This window comes from Oncorhynchus mykiss, chromosome 7, assembly GCF_013265735.2.
Source record: "Oncorhynchus mykiss isolate Arlee chromosome 7, USDA_OmykA_1.1, whole genome shotgun sequence".
Classification (NCBI taxonomy): Eukaryota; Metazoa; Chordata; class Actinopteri; order Salmoniformes; family Salmonidae; genus Oncorhynchus; species Oncorhynchus mykiss.
Genome location: NC_048571.1, coordinates 11218345 through 11237474, shown reverse-complemented (window position 1 = coordinate 11237474; position 19130 = coordinate 11218345). Strand labels below are relative to the sequence as shown.

The following is a 19130-nucleotide window of genomic DNA, read 5'->3' as shown; positions in this document are numbered from 1 at the left end:
GGCTGCTAGACAATACATCCAAGTATGCTTAGACTAAAATACACTGCTCAAAAAATAAAGGGAACACTTAAACAACACAATGTAACTCCAAGTCAATCACACTTCTGTGAAATCAAATTGTCCACTTAGGAAGCAACACTGATTGACAATAAATTTCACTTGCTGTTGTGCAAATGGAATAGACAACAGGTGGAAATTATAGGCAATTAGCAAGACACCCCCAATAAAGGAGTGGTTCTGCAGTTGGTGACCACAGACCACTTCTCAGTTCCTATGCTTCCTGGCTGATGTTTTGGTCACTTTTGAATGCTGGCGGTGCTTTCACTCTAGTGGTAGCATGAGACGGAGTCTACAACCCACACAAGTGGCTCAGGTAGTGCAGCTCATCCAGGATGGCACATCAATGCGAGCTGTGGCAAGAAGGTTTGCTGTGTCTGTCAGCGTAGTGTCCCGAGCATGGAGGCGCTACCAGGAGACAGGCCAGTACATCAGGAGACGTGGAGGAGGCCGTAGGAGGGCAACAACCCAGCAGCAGGACCGCTACCTCCACCTTTGTGCAAGGAGGAGCAGGAGGAGCACTGCCAGAGCCCTGCAAAATGACCTCCAGCAGGCCACAAATGTGCATGTGTCTGCTCAAACGGTCAGAAACAGACTCCATGAGGGTGGTATGATGGCCCGACGTCCACAGGTGGGGGTTGTGCTTTCAGCCCAACACCGTGCAGGATATTTGGCATTTGCCAGAGAACACCAAGATTGGCAAATTCGCCACTGGCGCCCTGTGCTCTTCACAGATGAAAGCACGTTCACACTGAGCACATGTGATAGATGTGACAGTCTGGAGACGCCGTGGAGAACGTTTTGCTGCCTGCAACATCCTCCAGCATGACCGGTTTGACGGTGGGTCAGTCATGGTGTGGGGTGGCATTTCTTTGGGGGGCCGCACAGCCCTCCATGTGCTCACCAGAGGTAGCCTGACTGCCATTAGGTACCAAGATGAGATCCTCAGACCCCTTGTGAGACCATATGCTGGTGCGGTTGGCCCTGGGTTCCTCCTAATGCAAGACAATGCTAGACCTCATGTGGCTGGAGTGTGTCAGCAGTTCCTGCAAGAGGAAGGCATTGATGCTATGGACTGGCCCGCCTGTTCCCCAGACCTGAATCCAATTGAGCACATCTGGGACATCATGTCTCGCTCCATCCACCAACCACACATTGCACCACAGACTGTCCAGGAGTTGGCGAATGCTTTAGTCCAGGTCTGGGAGGAGATCCCTCAGGAGACCATCCGCCACCTCATCAGGAGCATGCCCAGGCGTTGTAGGGAGGTCATACAGGCACGTGGAGGCCACACACACTACTGAGCCTCATTTTGACTTGTTTTAAGGACATTACATCAAAGTTGGATCAGCCTGTAGTGTGGTTTTCCACTTTAATTTTGAGTGTGACTCCAAATCCAGACCTCCATGGGTTGATAAATTTAATTTCCATTGATCATTTTTGTGTGATTTTGTTGTCAGCACATTCAAATATGTAAAGAAAAAAGTATTTAATAAAAATATTTCATTCATTCAGATCTAGGATGTGTTATTTTAGTGTTCCCTTTATTTTTTTGAGCAGTGTAATAATATATATAATTTTTTTTTTTAAATCTCATTTTTTCAATACATTTACATGATCATACAGTTCTGATTACACGCTGATAATATATATGTATCACATTTGATACATGACACATAGCAGTGGTTTCCCAGACACATACTAGGCCGAATCCTGGGCTAAAAAGCAGCCTTAGTGGAGAACCTGCCTAGGCTTCATTTGTATCCTTGAAACTGCCCCTATGGCATTCAATCTGAAATAAGTTACAGACATAATGCTATAGTGGACTCTTACCTTGTACCATACTATCTCTGGCTCCTTCCCCGGCTGTACATAATCCTCAATGTCCGGACAGGTGATATCTTTACTTTTACTTAACTCTGCCTTCTCGAAGTACCTCATTTTGGAGTTGTAGCAGAGGTCTGTGTCGTTCTCTGCCACTGTCAGTGACATGGACACTTTCATACAATATGTGGAATTCCTGCAAAACATAAGTGAACAAATCAATAAGTTTAATCATTTTTGTATAACATTGTTCTCTCACGCCACTATCACTATATGTTGACAGGTATACATTTGATGAAACTGTAATAAACTGAATAAAGCCCTTTTGTGGGGAAAAACTAATTCTGCTTGGCTGGGCCGGACTCCCCAGTGGGTGGGCGTATGGCAGTGCCCCTGCCCAGTCATGGGAAATCCATAGATTAGGGCCAAATGAATGTATTTCAATTGACTGATTTCCTTATATATACTGCAACTCAGTAAAAATGGTTTATATTTTGGTCCAGTATACATTTGGAAAGTGAATGCAGGTACTTGAATAACGGATCAAAACATTCTTAACTCATTAAACTTTTAGAGTCAGCCCTACTTGTTTCATCTAAACCATTGACACCCAGATACAGTGAGCCATCTGGTTCGGGGGGAGAATATGGGAAAGTTTGACATTCTCCTCTCTCGTCAACGTGAAGAATCATCTCTCCACCTCCACTCAGCCGTGGCTGGTTGTCCGGACCGTTCATACAGAGCTGCATTGTGTTTTCTCACCCATCCAGGAGGAATGTAAATGATGCGGGAGAGATGAACCTGGATATCACAAATTATTGATGGCAACGACAAAAGAAAAGTGGGGAAAACTGAGGTGGAAGGGAGACGAGGGCTAATGCAGAACGGCAGTTCTGAAAGTCAACAGCAGTGAAGATTGAGTGAGCCTTTTGTTTCCACGCGTTATGCAGATACAACGCAAGCTAGCAGAAAATTACTTGCCAGAGTTGATATTTTGTAACTGGTCAGACCTGAAAGAGAAAAGCCTATCAGCCCAGAGGACTGCAACTGTGACTGAAAGCTGTGAGGGTATAATGTAAATACCAGGTCTGGCAACCCAGTCATGTACAACACTATGGCACCATACTGTGTGGTACAATTTCACTGTGCTCAGTCTAATAATCACTCTGTGTTGAATCTGTACAACTGTTCAATAACAATTGTCCCACACCAGCAGGAACTCCAGTAGCATGCTCACATGAATGAGCAGGGAGTTTGAGTCGATTGCAGTATACCCTTCCACAGCCATAGTAATACATCAGTCATTACAGCTGGTTGAGGTTTTTTATGGCTAGGTAAACAGGTTCATGTTTGGCCTTTGACTCCAGATGAGTGATTCTTATGCAAGTATCCATGGATTTGTGGAATCAATGGACAGAGGTATTGAGTGTGCAGGCAATTCCATACAATGTCGGAGGGAAAAGCCAGCCTAATGTGATCAATGAGCTCAATCAGTGTGACCTTTGATCCGTCTATGCATGTATAGCTAATAAGATTGTCTCCACTCACGACTATCATCAGTAGCTGTGTAGCCTTGTTCTTCACGAGGGTGAGCACTGTATCAATTGGCCCATAATATCAAATCCTTCTGGTCTACAGATTTCAACAAATGACAACATTTAGGAAAACCTCATTGGGTAATTTCAGGGGCGCAAGCTGGTAACACAGATTTGAGGCTGAACCAACAACCAATTATAAACAAGTGGAATCCTTCTATAATTGCCACGGCATTAGCGCAGCCTCGCAGATTAGCAAGCAGTAAGCAAAGGCCCGGTCGGTCCATAGTCAGACACACCCTCTACTGGGCACCGCGGTCTGTCCGATTAAGTCTGCCCATTTTATGAAGCGGAGGATGCAAATGCGACATGATGTGGAGATTATCCCAGACAACTTGCACCAGATGGACACCTGAACAAATGAGATCCCCCGGGTCCGCTCCCCCTGTTAAATATTCTGGGCAGTGCTGATAAACTTGCCCGGTGGGAGAGAGAGAGAGAGAATAGTGTCAGCCTGGCTGTTGAGTGATCGATGGCCCGGGCCAACACTTTGTCCTACGATGTCTTTCCAACGGTTCACATCCGTCACACTGCCTTTTAAGCAAGAGAACCAGGAGGATGGAGAACAGTAGCACTTTGTTTTCAGTCAGTAGCACTGTCTATACTGTATATTCATGAACAATGTGGCCAGGACAAACACACCGCTTTCAGTCCACTGTACATCAATTACTGTATACACATAACTAAATGTCTACTAGACAGGAAGTATAGGCTTCTGTATACTGCAGTGGTTCCCAACTCCGGCCCTCCAGTTCCCCCAACAGCACACGTTGTTGTTGTAGACCAGGACAAAAACACCTGGTTCAACTTGTCAAGGGCTTGGTGATTAGTTGACAAGTACAAACAGGTGTGCTTGTCGAGGGCCACAACAAAAACATGTACTGTACTAAACTGGGTCCTTGAGGACCGGAGTTGGGAAACACTGGCATAGTGCATACTAGAGTTTTCGGCTGACTATACTTTTGGATATATTGGTTATACCAAGGTAATACCACAATATTAATGACAGCATGTCAATGGGAGCTGACGAGAGGCTGCTGTTCAATGTCAAGGCAATGACAGACAGATACCATGCAGTTCATATTAGAGTGGAGAACACCTTGGCTGACAGTTTGCACACAGAGAGCCGGAGGGCAAATGGAGGATTTGTTTCCATAATAGAAATGGTTGTTGCAATATGCGACAGGGAAGGAGGTCATGGCCAGAAGGGATACATTTTTGTGATACATTTTTTGTGATATTGACGGCAAAAGTAGTTTTTGGGGCATTTTAGCTAACCCTTTATCTAAATTGAACCTAATTATCCTAACCTGCTATGCAAATTCCCTTAACCTGCTGCTTAAGTTATCCTAACCTACTATAAAAAGTCAAATCTGACAAAAGCTGTATCCCATCTAGTCAAATCCAGGGTAGGAGTAATGGATGGTAGGTCAACGATGAACTGACTACCTCACCTTATTAAAATAATGACCAATAATGCCTGTATTGTACAGCCACTTTTTACAAACATGTCAAAAATACCTATTTGGGGTGCAATGTAAAACAGTACCATTGAGGATAAACTATTCCCCGCTCTTGCTTGCTCTCATGTCAAAATGAATTCATAATTTTTAGGACAAGGCCATTAATCTGCGTATTCCTTCAAAGCTCAGTTGTCCTGAGTCTGCACAATTCTGCCAGGACCTAGAATCAAGAGAGACGCTCAAGTGTTTTAGTACTAAATCTCTTGACACAATGATGAAAATAATCATGGCCTCTAAACCTTCAAGCTGCATACTGGACCCTATTCCAACTAAACTACTGAAAGAGCTGCTTCCTGTGCTTGGCCCTCCTATGTTGAACATAATAAACGGCTCTCTATCCACCGGATGTGTACCAAACTCACTAAAAGTGGCAGTAATAAAGCCTCTCTTGAAAAAGCCAAACCTTGACCCAGAAAATATAAAAAACTATCGGCCTATATCGAATCTTCCATTCCTCTCAAAAATTTTAGAAAAGACTGTTGCGCAGCAACTCACTGCCTTCCTGAAGACAAACAATGTATACAAAATGCTTCAGTCTGGTTTTAGACCCCATCATAGCACTGAGACTGCACTTGTGAAGGTGGTAAATTACCTTTTAATGGCATCAGACCGAGGCTCTGCATCTGTCCTCGTGCTCCTAGACCTTAGTGCTGCTTTTGATACCATCGATCACCACATTCTTTTGGAGAGATTGGAAACCCAAATTGGTCTACAATGGACAAGTTCTGGCCTGGTTTAGATCTTATCTGTCGGAAATATATCAGTTTTTCTCTGTGAATGGTTTGTCCTCTGACAAATCAACTGTAAATGTTGGTGTTCCTCAAGGTTCCGTTTTAGGACCACTATTGTTTTCACTATATATTTTACCTCTTGGGGATGTCATTCGAAAACATAATGTTAACTTTCACTGCTATGCGGATGACACACAGCTGCACATTTCAATGAAACATGTTGAAGCCCCAAAATTGCCCTCGCTAGAAGCATGTGTTTCAGACATAAGGAAGTGGATGGCTGCAAACTTTCTACTTTTAAACTCGGACAAAACAGAGATGCTTGTTCTAGGTCCCAAGAAACAAAGAGATCTTCTGTTGAATCTGACAATTAATCTTAATGGTTGTACAGTCGTCTCAAATAAAACTGTGGGACCTCGGCGTTACTCTGGACCCTGATCTCTCTTTTGAAGAACATATCAAGACCATTTCAAGGACAGCTTTTTTCCATCTACGTAACATTGCAAAAATCAGAAACTTTCTGTCCAAAAATGATGCAGAAAAATTCATCCATGCTTTTGTCACTTCTAGGTTAGACTACTGCAATGCTCTACTTTCCGGCTACCCGGATAAAGCACTAAATAAACTTCAGTTAGTGCTAAATACGGCTGCTAGAATCCTGACTAGAACCCAAAAATGTGATCATATTACTCCAGTGCTAGCCTCCCTACACTGGCTTCCTGTCAAAGTAAGGGCTGATTTCAAGGTTTTACTGCTAACCTACAAAGCATTACATGGGCTTGCTCCTACCTATCTCTCTGATTTGGTCCTGCCATACATACCTACACGTACGCTACGGTCACAAGACACAGGCCTCCTAATTGTCCCTAGAATTTCTAAGCAAACAGCTGGAGGCAGGGCTTTCTCCTATAGAGCTCCATTTTTATGGAACGGTCTGCCTACCCATGTCAGAGACGCAAACTCGGTCTCAACCTTTAAGTCTTTACTAAAGACTCATCTCTTCAGTGGGTCATATGATTGAGTATAGTCTGGCCCAGGAGTGGGAAGGTGAACGGAAAGGCTCTGGAGCAACGAACCGCCCTTGCTGTCTCTGCCTGGCCGGTTCCCCTCTTTCCACTGGGATTCTCTGCCTCTAACCCTATTACAGGGGCTGAGTCACTGGCTTACTGGGGCTCTCTCATACCGTCCCTGGGAGCGGTGCGTCACGTGAGTGGGTTGAGTCACTGATGTGATCATCCTGTCTGGGTTGGCGCCCCCCCCTTGGGTTGTGCCGTGGCGGAGATCTTTGTGGGCTATACTCAGCCTTGTCTCCGGATGGTAAGTTGGTGGTTGAAGATATCCCTCTAGTGGCGTGGGGGCTGTGCTTTGGCAAAGTGGGTGGGGTTATATCCTTCCTGTTTGCCCCTGTCCGGGGGTGTCCTCGGATGGGGCCACAGTGTCTCCTGACCCCTCCTGTCTCAGCCTCCAGTATTTATGCTGCAGTAGTGTATGTGTCGGGGGGCTAGGGTCAGTTTGTTATATCTGGAGTACTTCTCCTGTCCTATTCGGTGTCCTGTGTGAATTTAAGTGTGCTCTCTCTAATTCTCTCTTTCTCTCTTTCTTTCTCTCTCTCTCTGAGGACCTGAGCCCTAGGACCATGCCTCAGGACTACCTGGCATGATGACTCCTTGCCGTCCCCAGTCCACCTGGCCGTGCTGCTGCTCCAGTTTCAACTGTTCTGCCTTATTATTATTGGACCATGCTGGTCATTTATGAACATTTGAACATCTTGGCCATGTTCTGTTATAATCTCCACCCGGCACAGCCAAAAGAGTACTGGCCACCCCACATAGCCTGGTTCCTCTCTAGGTTTCTTCCTAGGTTTTGGCCTTTCTAGGGAGTTTTTCCTAGCCACCGTGCTTCTACACCTGCATTGCTTGCTGTTTGGGGTTTTAGGCTGGGTTTCTGTACAGCACTTTGAGATATCAGCTGATGTACGAAGGGCTATATAAATAAATTTGATTTGAAATTTGATTTGATTTTTTCAGGAGCTTGATAAATTATTAATCAAACATTATTGTAATTAAAATTAGATACCAAGGGCCCAACTTGGCAAAATCAACTTGGCAAAATCATTACATCCATTCTTAATTATTCTCTCCTAACCTCATTTATGACATCATCTCCCTTGTTTTGGTTGAAGAGAAAGATGGAACATAATTCCCTCTACTTTAACTCAGTATCTGTTCCCTGTGATACTATAGCTCCAAGCTGTAGAATTAATGTGAAACCATTCTCCTCAGATGGCAAGGTACCTGTGGGATTAATTCATTACTGAATTCTTAATTAAAAGATCTGCAAGTTCTACTTTAATAGAGCAGGAAATTGAACACTTGTTGATTCTCATTAGAGGTATACCTTAAAGTAATAATAATGTAGAAACATTGTCACAAATGTTTACAATAAATCCCCTTCACTCAATAAAAAGATAACTTGGACAATTGTCAAACTCCTTTCAACCCTTAACACACCCGCTTGTATTCGACTGGACTATACATCAAAATCTCACACACTGGTGAAACCAGTGCCATGGACAGCGGGCCATGACCTTTAGCTGGACCTTGCTGGTACATCAGGCTCCACCACGAGGCACGCTAGCCCAACTCAGTCCAGAGCTCGGCAAACAACCAGCCAGCTAGCAGCTGCCAAATCAACACTGATGACAACCTGCACCCAGTGGCCAGACAGACCAGGGCTACAGATTACCCATAATCAGTCTTTTATGGTCAGTGCATTATTTATGACCCAAGCGAAGGTCAGGTTGGCATGGCGTGCTGCGGTGGGAGGCGGTGAGGAGTGGTGGGAGGACTGAGGCTCTACCTGTGGCCTGCTCCATAACTCATCTGTCAGCACACGAGGCCAGGTGATTAACTGCCCACTCCCCAAACCTCACTTTGGGCCAACAGGCCTCCACTTAGCCTCGGTCTCTGGAGAGAAGGTCCAAAATGTTGAGCTTCTCAGCCGTTTGATGATTTCACGTCTCCATAAATGACTATGGAGAGAGACATGTTGATCTTCTATGCCAGGGATCATCAACTAGATTCAGCCGTGGGACGACCTTTTCTTGAGTGGATGGTCAAGGAGGCAGAACATAATTACAAATAATTTGAAGACTGCAAATGGACCGCAAGAAGCACAAACAGATATAATACTTGACTAAAACATAATCATTCCGAACCTTGCTTACATTTGAATACGAAAACATATATCTCTCTGTAATGCGTTGGAATAATTTGGAATAAAAAAATTACAATCACAATGTCCAAAATTACAATCACTTGGAGCTGATTTGCTGGTGTTTTTGCAGTCATTAAATGTCTCTCCCCCAAACACACAAACACACACGCACGCGTGCGCACGCGCACGCACACGCACACGCACACACACACACACACACACACACACACACACACACACACACACACACACACACACACACACACACACACAGCCCTGTTTTTTCTCTCTATGCAGGATCTGTTATCCATGTAGGGGAGAGAGGATAAGAGGGAACTCTGCTGCATCATAAGCATTATGTGACTGGTTATACAGCACCTCAATTAACTACTTTAGTCAACACACATTCAGTATGTGACTGGTTATACAGCACCTCAATTAACTACTTTAGTCAACACACATTCATTATGTGACTGGTTATACAGCACCTGAATGAACTACTTTAGTCACCACACATTCATTATGTGACTGGTTATACAGCACCTCAATGAACTACTTTAGTCACCACACCTTCATTAAGTGACTGGTTATACAGCACCTCAATGAACTACTTTAGTCACCACACCTTCATTATGTGACTGGTTATACAGCACCTCAATGAACTACTTTAGTCACCACACCTTCATTATGTGACTGGTTATACAGCACCTCAATGAACTACTTTAGTCACCACACCTTCATTATGTGACTGGTTATACAGCACCTCAATTAACTACTTTAGTCAACACACATTCATTATGTGACTGGTTATACAGCACCTGAATGAACTACTTTAGTCACCACACATTCATTATGTGACTGGTTATACAGCACCTCAATTAACTACTTTAGTCAACACACATTCATTATGTGACTGGTTATACAGCACCTCAATTAACTACTTTAGTCACCACACATTCATTATGTGACTGGTTATACAGCACCTCAATTAACTACTTTAGTCAACACACATTCATTATGTGACTGGTTATACAGCACCTCAATTAACTACTTTAGTCACCACACATTCATTATGTGACTGGTTATACAGCACCTCAATTAACTACTTTAGTCAACACACATTCAATATCTGACTGGTTATACAGCACCTCAATTAACTACTTTAGTTACCACGCATTCATTATGTGACTGGTTATACAGCACCTGAATGAACTACTTTAGACACCACACCTTCATTATGTGACTGGTTATACAGCACCTGAATGAACTACTTTAGACATCACACATTCATTATGTGACTGGTTATACAGCACCTGAATGAACTACTTTAGTCACCACATCTTCATTATGTGACTGGTTATACAGCACCTGAATGAACTACTTTAGACACCACACCTTCATTATGTGACTGGTTATACAGCACCTGAATGAACTACTTTAGACATCACACATTCATTATGTGACTGGTTATACAGCACCTCAATTAACTACTTTAGTCACCACACCTTCATTATGTGACTGGTTATACAGCACCTCAATTAACTACTTTAGTCACCACACCTTCATTATGTGACTGGTTATACAGCACCTCAATTAACTACTTTAGTCACCACACCTTCATTATGTGACTGGTTATACAGCACCTGAATGAACTACTTTAGACATCACACATTCATTATGTGACTGGTTATACAGCACCTGAATGAACTACTTTAGTCACCACACCTTCATTATGTGACTGGTTATACAGCACCTGAATTAACTACTTTAGACATCACACATTCATTATGTGACTGGTTATACAGCACCTGAATGAACTACTTTAGTCACCACACCTTCATTATGTGACTGGTTATACAGCACCTGAATGAACTACTTTAGACACCACACCTTCATTATGTGACTGGTTATACAGCACCTGAATGAACTACTTTAGACATCACACATTCATTATGTGACTGGTTATACAGCACCTGAATGAACTACTTTAGTCACCACACCTTCATTATGTGACTGGTTATACAGCACCTCAATTAACTACTTTAGTCACCACACCTTCATTATGTGACTGGTTATACAGCACCTGAATGAACTACTTTAGACATCACACATTCATTATGTGACTGGTTATACAGCACCTGAATGAACTACTTTAGTCACCACACCTTCATTATGTGACTGGTTATACAGCACCTCAATGAACTACTTTAGTCACCACACCTTCATTATGTGACTGGTTATACAGCACCTGAATGAACTACTTTAGACACCACACCTTCATTATGTGACTGGTTATACAGCACCTGAATGAACTACTTTAGACATCACACATTCATTATGTGACTGGTTATACAGCACCTCAATTAACTACTTTAGTCACCACACATTCAGTATGTGACTGGTTATACAGCACCTGAATGAACTACTTTAGACATCACACATTCATTATGTGACTGGTTATACAGCACCTGAATGAACTACTTTAGACATCACACATTCATTATGTGACTGGTTATACAGCACCTGAATGAACTACTTTAGACATCACACATTCATTTTGTGACTGGTCATACAGCACCTGAATGAACTACTTTAGTCAACACACCTTCATTATGTGACTGGTTATACAGCACCTGAATGATCTACTTTAGTCACCACACCTTCATTATGTGACTGGTTATACAGCACCTGGATGAACTACTTTAGTCACCACACCTTCATTATGTGACTGGTTATACAGCACCTCAATTAACTACTTTAGTCACCACACCTTCATTAAGTGACTGGTTATACAGCACCTCAATGAACTACTTTAGTCACCACACCTTCATTATGTGACTGGTTATACAGCACCTCAATGAACTACTTTAGTCACCACACCTTCATTATGTGACTGGTTATACAGCACCTCAATGAACTACTTTAGTCACCACACCTTCATTATGTGACTGGTTATACAGCACCTGAATGATCTACTTTAGTCACCACACCTTCATTATGTGACTGGTTATACAGCACCTGAATGAACTACTTTAGACATCACACATTCATTATGTGACTGGTTATACAGCACCTGAATGAACTACTTTAGACATCACACATTCATTATGTGACTGGTTATACAGCACCTGAATGAACTACTTTAGACATCACACATTCATTTTGTGACTGGTCATACAGCACCTGAATGAACTACTTTAGTCAACACACCTTCATTATGTGACTGGTTATACAGCACCTGAATGATCTACTTTAGTCACCACACCTTCATTATGTGACTGGTTATACAGCACCTGGATGAACTACTTTAGTCACCACACCTTCATTATGTGACTGGTTATACAGCACCTCAATGAACTACTTTAGTCACCACACCTTCATTAAGTGACTGGTTATACAGCACCTCAATGAACTACTTTAGTCACCACACCTTCATTATGTGACTGGTTATACAGCACCTCAATGAACTACTTTAGTCACCACACCTTCATTATGTGACTGGTTATACAGCACCTCAATGAACTACTTTAGTCACCACACCTTCATTATGTGACTGGTTATACAGCACCTGAATGATCTACTTTAGTCACCACACCTTCATTATGTGACTGGTTATACAGCACCTGAATGAACTACTTTAGTCACCACACCTTCATTATGTGACTGGTTATACAGCACCTGAATGAACTGCTTTAGTCACCACGTCTCATTATGTGACTGGTTATACAGCACCTCAATGAACTACTTTAGTCACCACACCTTCAGTATGTGACTGGTTATACAGCACCTGAATGAACTACTTTAGTCACCACACCTTCATTATGTGACTGGTTATACAGCACCTCAATGAACTACTTTAGTCACCACACCTTCAGTATGTGACTGGTTATACAGCACCTCAATGAACTACTTTAGTCACCACACCTTCAGTATGTGACTGGTTATACATTACCTGAATGAACTACTTTAGTCAACACACCTTCATTATGTGACTGGTTATACAGCACCTGAATGAACTACTTTAGTCACCACACCTTCAGTATGTGACTGGTTATACAGCACCTCAATGAACTACTTTAGTCACCACGCCTTCAGTATGTGACTGGTTATACAGCACCCGAATGAACTACTTTAGTCACCACACCTTCATTATGTGACTGGTTATACAGCACCTGAATGAACTACTTTAGTCACCACACCTTCATTATGTGACTGGTTATACAGCACCTGAATGATCTACTTTAGTCACCACACCTTCATTATGTGACTGGTTATACAGCACCTGAATGAACTACTTTAGTCACCACACCTTCATTATGTGACTGGTTATACAGCACCTGAATGAACTACTTTAGTCACCACACCTTCATTATGTGACTGGTTATACAGCACCTCAATGATCTACTTTAGTCACCACACCTTCATTATGTGACTGGTTATACAGCACCTGAATGAACTACTTTAGTCACCACACCTTCATTATGTGACTGGTTATACAGCACCTGAATGAACTACTTTAGTCACCACACCTTCAGTATGTGACTGGTTATACAGCACCTCAATGAACTACTTTAGTCACCACACCTTCATTATGTGACTGGTTATACAGCACCTGAATGAACTACTTTAGTCACCACACCTTCATTATGTGACTGGTTATACAGCACCTCAATGAACTACTTTAGTCACCACACCTTCATTATGTGACTGGTTATACAGCACCTGAATGAACTACTTTAGTCACCACGCCTTCATTATGTGACTGGTTATACAGCACCTGAATGAACTACTTTAGTCACCACGCCTTAATTTTCTTTATCTGCACATCTTATGCAAAGTTGTCGTTTTTCATCCCAGGTGTGATGGAGAACTCCAATCCATCTGACTGAGAGCTTTTGGCAGTGCCTTGGCTGTCCTAACTCTAGCTGTGCTGTTACCTTTAACATGCAGTGGTCTGTCCTGCTCTATTACCCAGTCTCTAATCCCTCAGTGAACGGCGCCTTGAGGGAAATCATTTCACCCAACCCTGTATTTTCAACTAGATTCCATAACTTTATGAAACAATTTGTCTCTTTCATTTTACCGTGGCTTTATTCATTTGTCTTCCCAAAGTCTACGGGCAAAATGTATGGCCACTCAGAAATATCATGCATACTAAAACCTATACACTGAGTAGGCCTATATCCGTTTGGTACAGACATAATTCAATGAGAGAGTAAAATGGTCAAAGTTCCTCTTTAAAGTTCCAAGTTCCAAACCACTTTGATTCTCTCTTTTTTCCAAACGTCTGAATAACCTGTTCATGTTATGCTTCTCCTCCCTTGAGTGACAGCTGTAGTATAGGGGTTGTCTCGCTCAGAGTTCTAGCGTTTGTGAATAGGGGGCTGCGATGGAGGGATGGGAAGAGGGTGAGGATGGGGGAGGGAGGCAGTGTCAATTGGATTCTGCTGAGGAAGAAAGTGCATTCTGACATTTTGTCTGGCAGATAAAAACCCCATCTGATATGACGAGAGAAGGTCAGTGTCTCTACTATCAGATACCGCTGGTCCAAGTCTAGTTTGATGCCTTTCTCTCAGCCTGCCTACTTGGCTTGGGAGGCATAGTGCAGATAATAATAATAATAATAGATTTATTGTATATAGCGCTTTCATTTCAAACAGAATCTAAACGTCGCAACAACAACAAAAAAACGATATCAGATAGGAGATTCCCTTCAAACTCAACTCTGGACCAAGAAGCCAGTTCCACTCCATTTTTTCATTCTTCCTCTCTAATCAGGGATTGATTTAGACATGGGACAACAGGTGAGGGAAATTAATTATCAGGTAGAACATAAAAAATTCCAGAGTAATTTTGTAATATTACAATATACTAATAATATCTACCATACACTCATGTCAAATGTTCACTGCAGTGGAGGCTGGTGGGAGGAATGGAATAAATGGAACGGAGTCAAACGTGGTTTTCATATGTTTCATGTGTCATGTGTTTGGGCTCCCGAGTGTTAGAGACACCCTGGTTTGAATCCAGGCTGTATCACAACCGGTCGTGATTGGGAGTCCCATAGGGCGGCGCACAATTGGCCCAGTGAGGTACAGGGGCAAATTTCCATTTGAGAAATTAGTAACATGACCTTTCAAAAGAATTGTCCTGGGTAGCCGTGCGAGGACACACGATTGTGACAGGTGAGGATGTGGCATCACCCAGTAGCTGACCGGTAACTCCACCCATCTCCTCAGCCAATCACAGCCTCAGATTTCCTCCCGCATGCAGCCTCTGGGATTCAGGCTTCAGGCTTAATCAAATGGAACTGAGGCAAGAGCACAGGACAAATCTCCAATCAGCAAAAGCATGAAGAGTGTCTAACAGATTGATGCAGACCTTAACACATGCATCCGCTGGATTAAATCCTATTCCAATCACATCGAGTGTGCATCCCAAATGGTACCCTGTTACCTATATGGTGTACTACTTTTGACCAGGGCTCGTGCACTATATAGGGGATAGAGTGTTATTTGGGAAGCACCCTGAGAGAGGCCTTGGGAAACCTCACAAAAAGCACACAAGTGGCTGGCTGAAGTATTAGGACGTATATTTGTGTAATAGCTCACCGTCAATGCATCGTTACTGTCGAGTGGCAGATATTAAACAGAGGGCAAAACCTCAATATTACACAGTAATCGTTCTGTAAAATGGTCACACAATATATGCGGTGCCACAGTTGAAAGGATCACTTTGTGGTACCATGAATGTCTTTCAGACACAGTGGAATTTCGTTTTTACTTCCTAGACAAAACCTTTACACCTGTGTCATTCCAAAAAACTATAGTTCACTGCTTCCTCAAGATAAAATAAATGACTCTAATTTGCCTAACAATGTACTTCATCATCCTTTTTAATGGACCATGTATTCTCTGATGAGTTTAAATAGTATGAAGATTCCATAATTCATAGCGAATTAATTAATAAAACATTTCTCACATCACACTCAAGGCCATAACATGAGGTGTCCCCTGTCTAGTAGGAGCAAGGTAATACATTGAAATTGGGAATGTGTGTGCATGTGCGTGTGTGTGTGTGCGCGTGTGTGTGTGTGTGTGCATGTGTGTGTGTGTGTACGTATGTTTTCCTCACCAAAGGGCAGAGAGAGAAGGCTACCATTTGTTACTAGAAAGCATTTACCACCAAGAGGTAATTCTGTCTCCACACACTCACTCATCTTCCAGCCTCACACAGACAACAGCCAGGTGCCTGCCAGGTAGACATAACACAAACACAGTCTAGAATACATCATACACTCCACCTCACCTCCCCCTCCAGTCCCCCCTCCCTCCTTAGTCTCTGGCTCTGATTGGCTGTGACGGCGGGGCTGGATCAATGGGACAGGGCTTGACTGGTGGCAGAGTGACGGAGTGTCTCTGGACGTCCCATTTGACTGAGAGATCACCAGCTGGGCCCTGCAGTGGAATACTAATCCAGTCTCTCCTTCCTCTGGTGACAGCCAAGGCATGGTAGGACAGGACATGCCTTGACACCATTAATAACACGAAGGCCCTGAATGCATGTGAACAGCCAACTGCTAACTGCGGATTCCCCCTGAACTATTCCCTCATGTGGCTCTGTGACATTTCTCTGTTTGCTCGCATTAGCATACCAAATCAAATCAAATTTTATTAGTCACAGGAATACAACAGGACCTTACAGTGAAATGCTAACTTACCAACAGTGCAGTTTTAAAAAATACAGATAAGAATAAGAGATAAAAGTAACAAGTAATTAAAGAGCAGCAGTAAAAAATAACAATATATAAAGGGGGGTGTCGGTACAGAGTCAATGTGCGGGGGGCACAGGTTAGTTGAGGTAGTATGTACATGTAGGTAATTAAAGTGACTATTCATAGATGACAATAGAGAGTGGCAGTGGAGTGGAGAGGGGAGGGGGGAGGGGGACAATGCAAATAATCTGGGTAGCCATTTGACTAGCTTGGGGGTAGAAGCTGTTTAGAAGCCTCTTGGACCTAGACTTGGTACTCCAGTACCGCTTGCCGTACGGTAGCAGAGAGAACAGTCTATGACTAGGGTGGCTGGAGTCTTTGACAATTTTTAGGGCCTTCCTCTGACACCGCCTGGTATAGAGGTGCTGGATGGCAGGAAGCTTGGCCCCAGTGATGTACTGGGCCGTTCTCACTACCCTCTGTAGTGCCTTGCGGTCGGAGGCCGAGTAGTTGCCATACCAGGCAGTGATGCAACCTGTCAGGATGCTCTCAATGGTGCAGCTGTAGAACCTTTGAGGATCTGAGGACCATGCCAAATATTTTCATTCTCCTGAGGGGGAATAGGTTTTGTCGTGCCTGCTTCACGACTGTCATGGTGTGCTCGGACCATGTTAGTTTGTTGGTGATGTGGACACCAAGGAACTTGAGGCTTTCAACCTGCTCCACTGCAGCCCTCTCAATGAGAATGGGGGACGTGCTCGGTCCTTTTTTTCCTGTAGTTCACAATCATCTCCTTAGTCTTGATCACGTTGAGGGAGAGGTTGTTGTCCTGGCACCACACGACCAGGTCTCTGACCACCTCCCTATAGGATGTCTCGTTGTTGTCGGTGATCAGGTTATGTCATCATACTGTTGTGTCATCGGCAAATTTAATGATGGTGTTGGAGTCATGCTTGGCCGTGCAGTCATGAGTGAACAGCGAGTACAGAAGGGGGAGTACAGAAGGGGGCTGAGAACAGGGAGTACAGAAGGGGGCTGAGCACGCACCCATGAGGGGCCCCCATGTTAAGGATCAGAGTGGCGGAAGTGTTGTTACCTACCCTTACCAACTGGGGGTGGCCCGTCAGGAAGTCCAGGATCCAGTTGCAGAGGGAGGTGTTTAGTCCCAGGGTCCTTAGCTTAGTGATGAGCTTTGAGGGCACTATGGTGTAGAACGATGAGCTGTAGTCAATGAATAGCATTCTCACATAGGTGTTCCTTTTGTCCAGGTGGGAAAGGGCAGTGTGGAGTGCAATAGAGACTGCATCATCTGTGGATCTGTTGGGGTGTTATGCAAATTGGAGTGGGTCTAGGGTTTCTGGGATGATGGTTTTGATGTGAGTCATGACCAGCCTTTCAAAGCACTTCACGGCTACAGACGTGAGTGCTACAGGTCAGTAGTCATTTAGGCAGGTTACCTTAGTGTTCATGGGCACAGGCATTATGGTGGTCTGCTTAAAACATGTTGGTATTACAGACACGGACAGGGAGAGGTTGAAAATGTCAGTGAAGACACTTGCTAGTTGGTCAGCGCATGCTCGCAGTACATGTCCTGGTAATCCATCTGGCCCTGCGGCCTTGTGAATATTGACCTGTATAAAGGTCTTACTCACATTGGCTTCGGAGAGCGTGATCACACAGCATCGGTACAGATGGTGCTCTCATGCATGTTTCAGTGTTATTTGCCTCGAAGCGAGCTTAGAAGTAGTTTAGCTCGTCCGGTAGGCTCGTGTCACTGGGCAGCTCTCGGCTGTGCTTCCCTTTGTAGTCTGTATTGGTTTACCACATCCGACAAGCGTCAGAGCAGGTGTAGTACGATTCAATCTTAGTCCTGTATTGACGCTTTGCCTGTTTGATGGTTCGTAGGAGGGCATAGCGGGATTTCTTTTAAGCTTCCGGGTTAGAGTCCCACTCCTTGAAAGTGGCAGCTCTAGCCTGCAATTCATGGCTTCTGGTTGGGGTATGTACATACGGTCACTGTTTGGATGATTGCATAGATTGCACTTAATGATGAAGCCAATGATAGATGTGATGTACTCCTCAATGCCATTGGAGTAATCCCGGAACATGTCTCCTGATCCTCCCTGGTTAACATGTCTCCTGGTCCTTCCTGGTTAACGTGTCTCCTGGTGCTCCCTGGTTAACGTGTCTCCTGGTCCTCCCTGGTTAACGTGTCTCCTGGTGCTCCCTGGTTAACGTGTCTCCTGGTGCTCCCTGGTTAACGTGTCTCCTGGTCCTCCCTGGTTAACGTGTCTCCTGGTCCACCCTGGTTAATGTGTCTCCTGGTGCTCCCTGGTTAACGTGTCTCCTGGTCCTCCCTGGTTAATGTGTCTCCTGATCCTCACTGGTTAACGTGTGCTGCCTGCCTGGCTGCATGGTCTTTTTTCCCCTATCATATGGCTGAATTAGAGCTGATTTCACACACAGATTG

The 19130-nt window shown here is 43.8% G+C and overlaps 1 protein-coding gene across 3 annotated transcripts in view; it reads right to left on the bottom strand.

The window, feature by feature from the left end:
• The window catches only part of LOC110495463 (interleukin-1 receptor accessory protein-like 1), a 413831-nt gene that overhangs the window by 192634 nt on the left and 202067 nt on the right, over positions 1–19130 (bottom strand). For all 3 annotated transcript variants that reach the window (XM_036982526.1, XM_036982528.1, XM_036982527.1), the window contains exon 4: positions 1891–2077. In XM_036982526.1, the coding sequence (XP_036838421.1) occupies positions 1891–2077 (187 nt within the window). The remainder of the gene's footprint in view (positions 1–1890; positions 2078–19130) is intronic.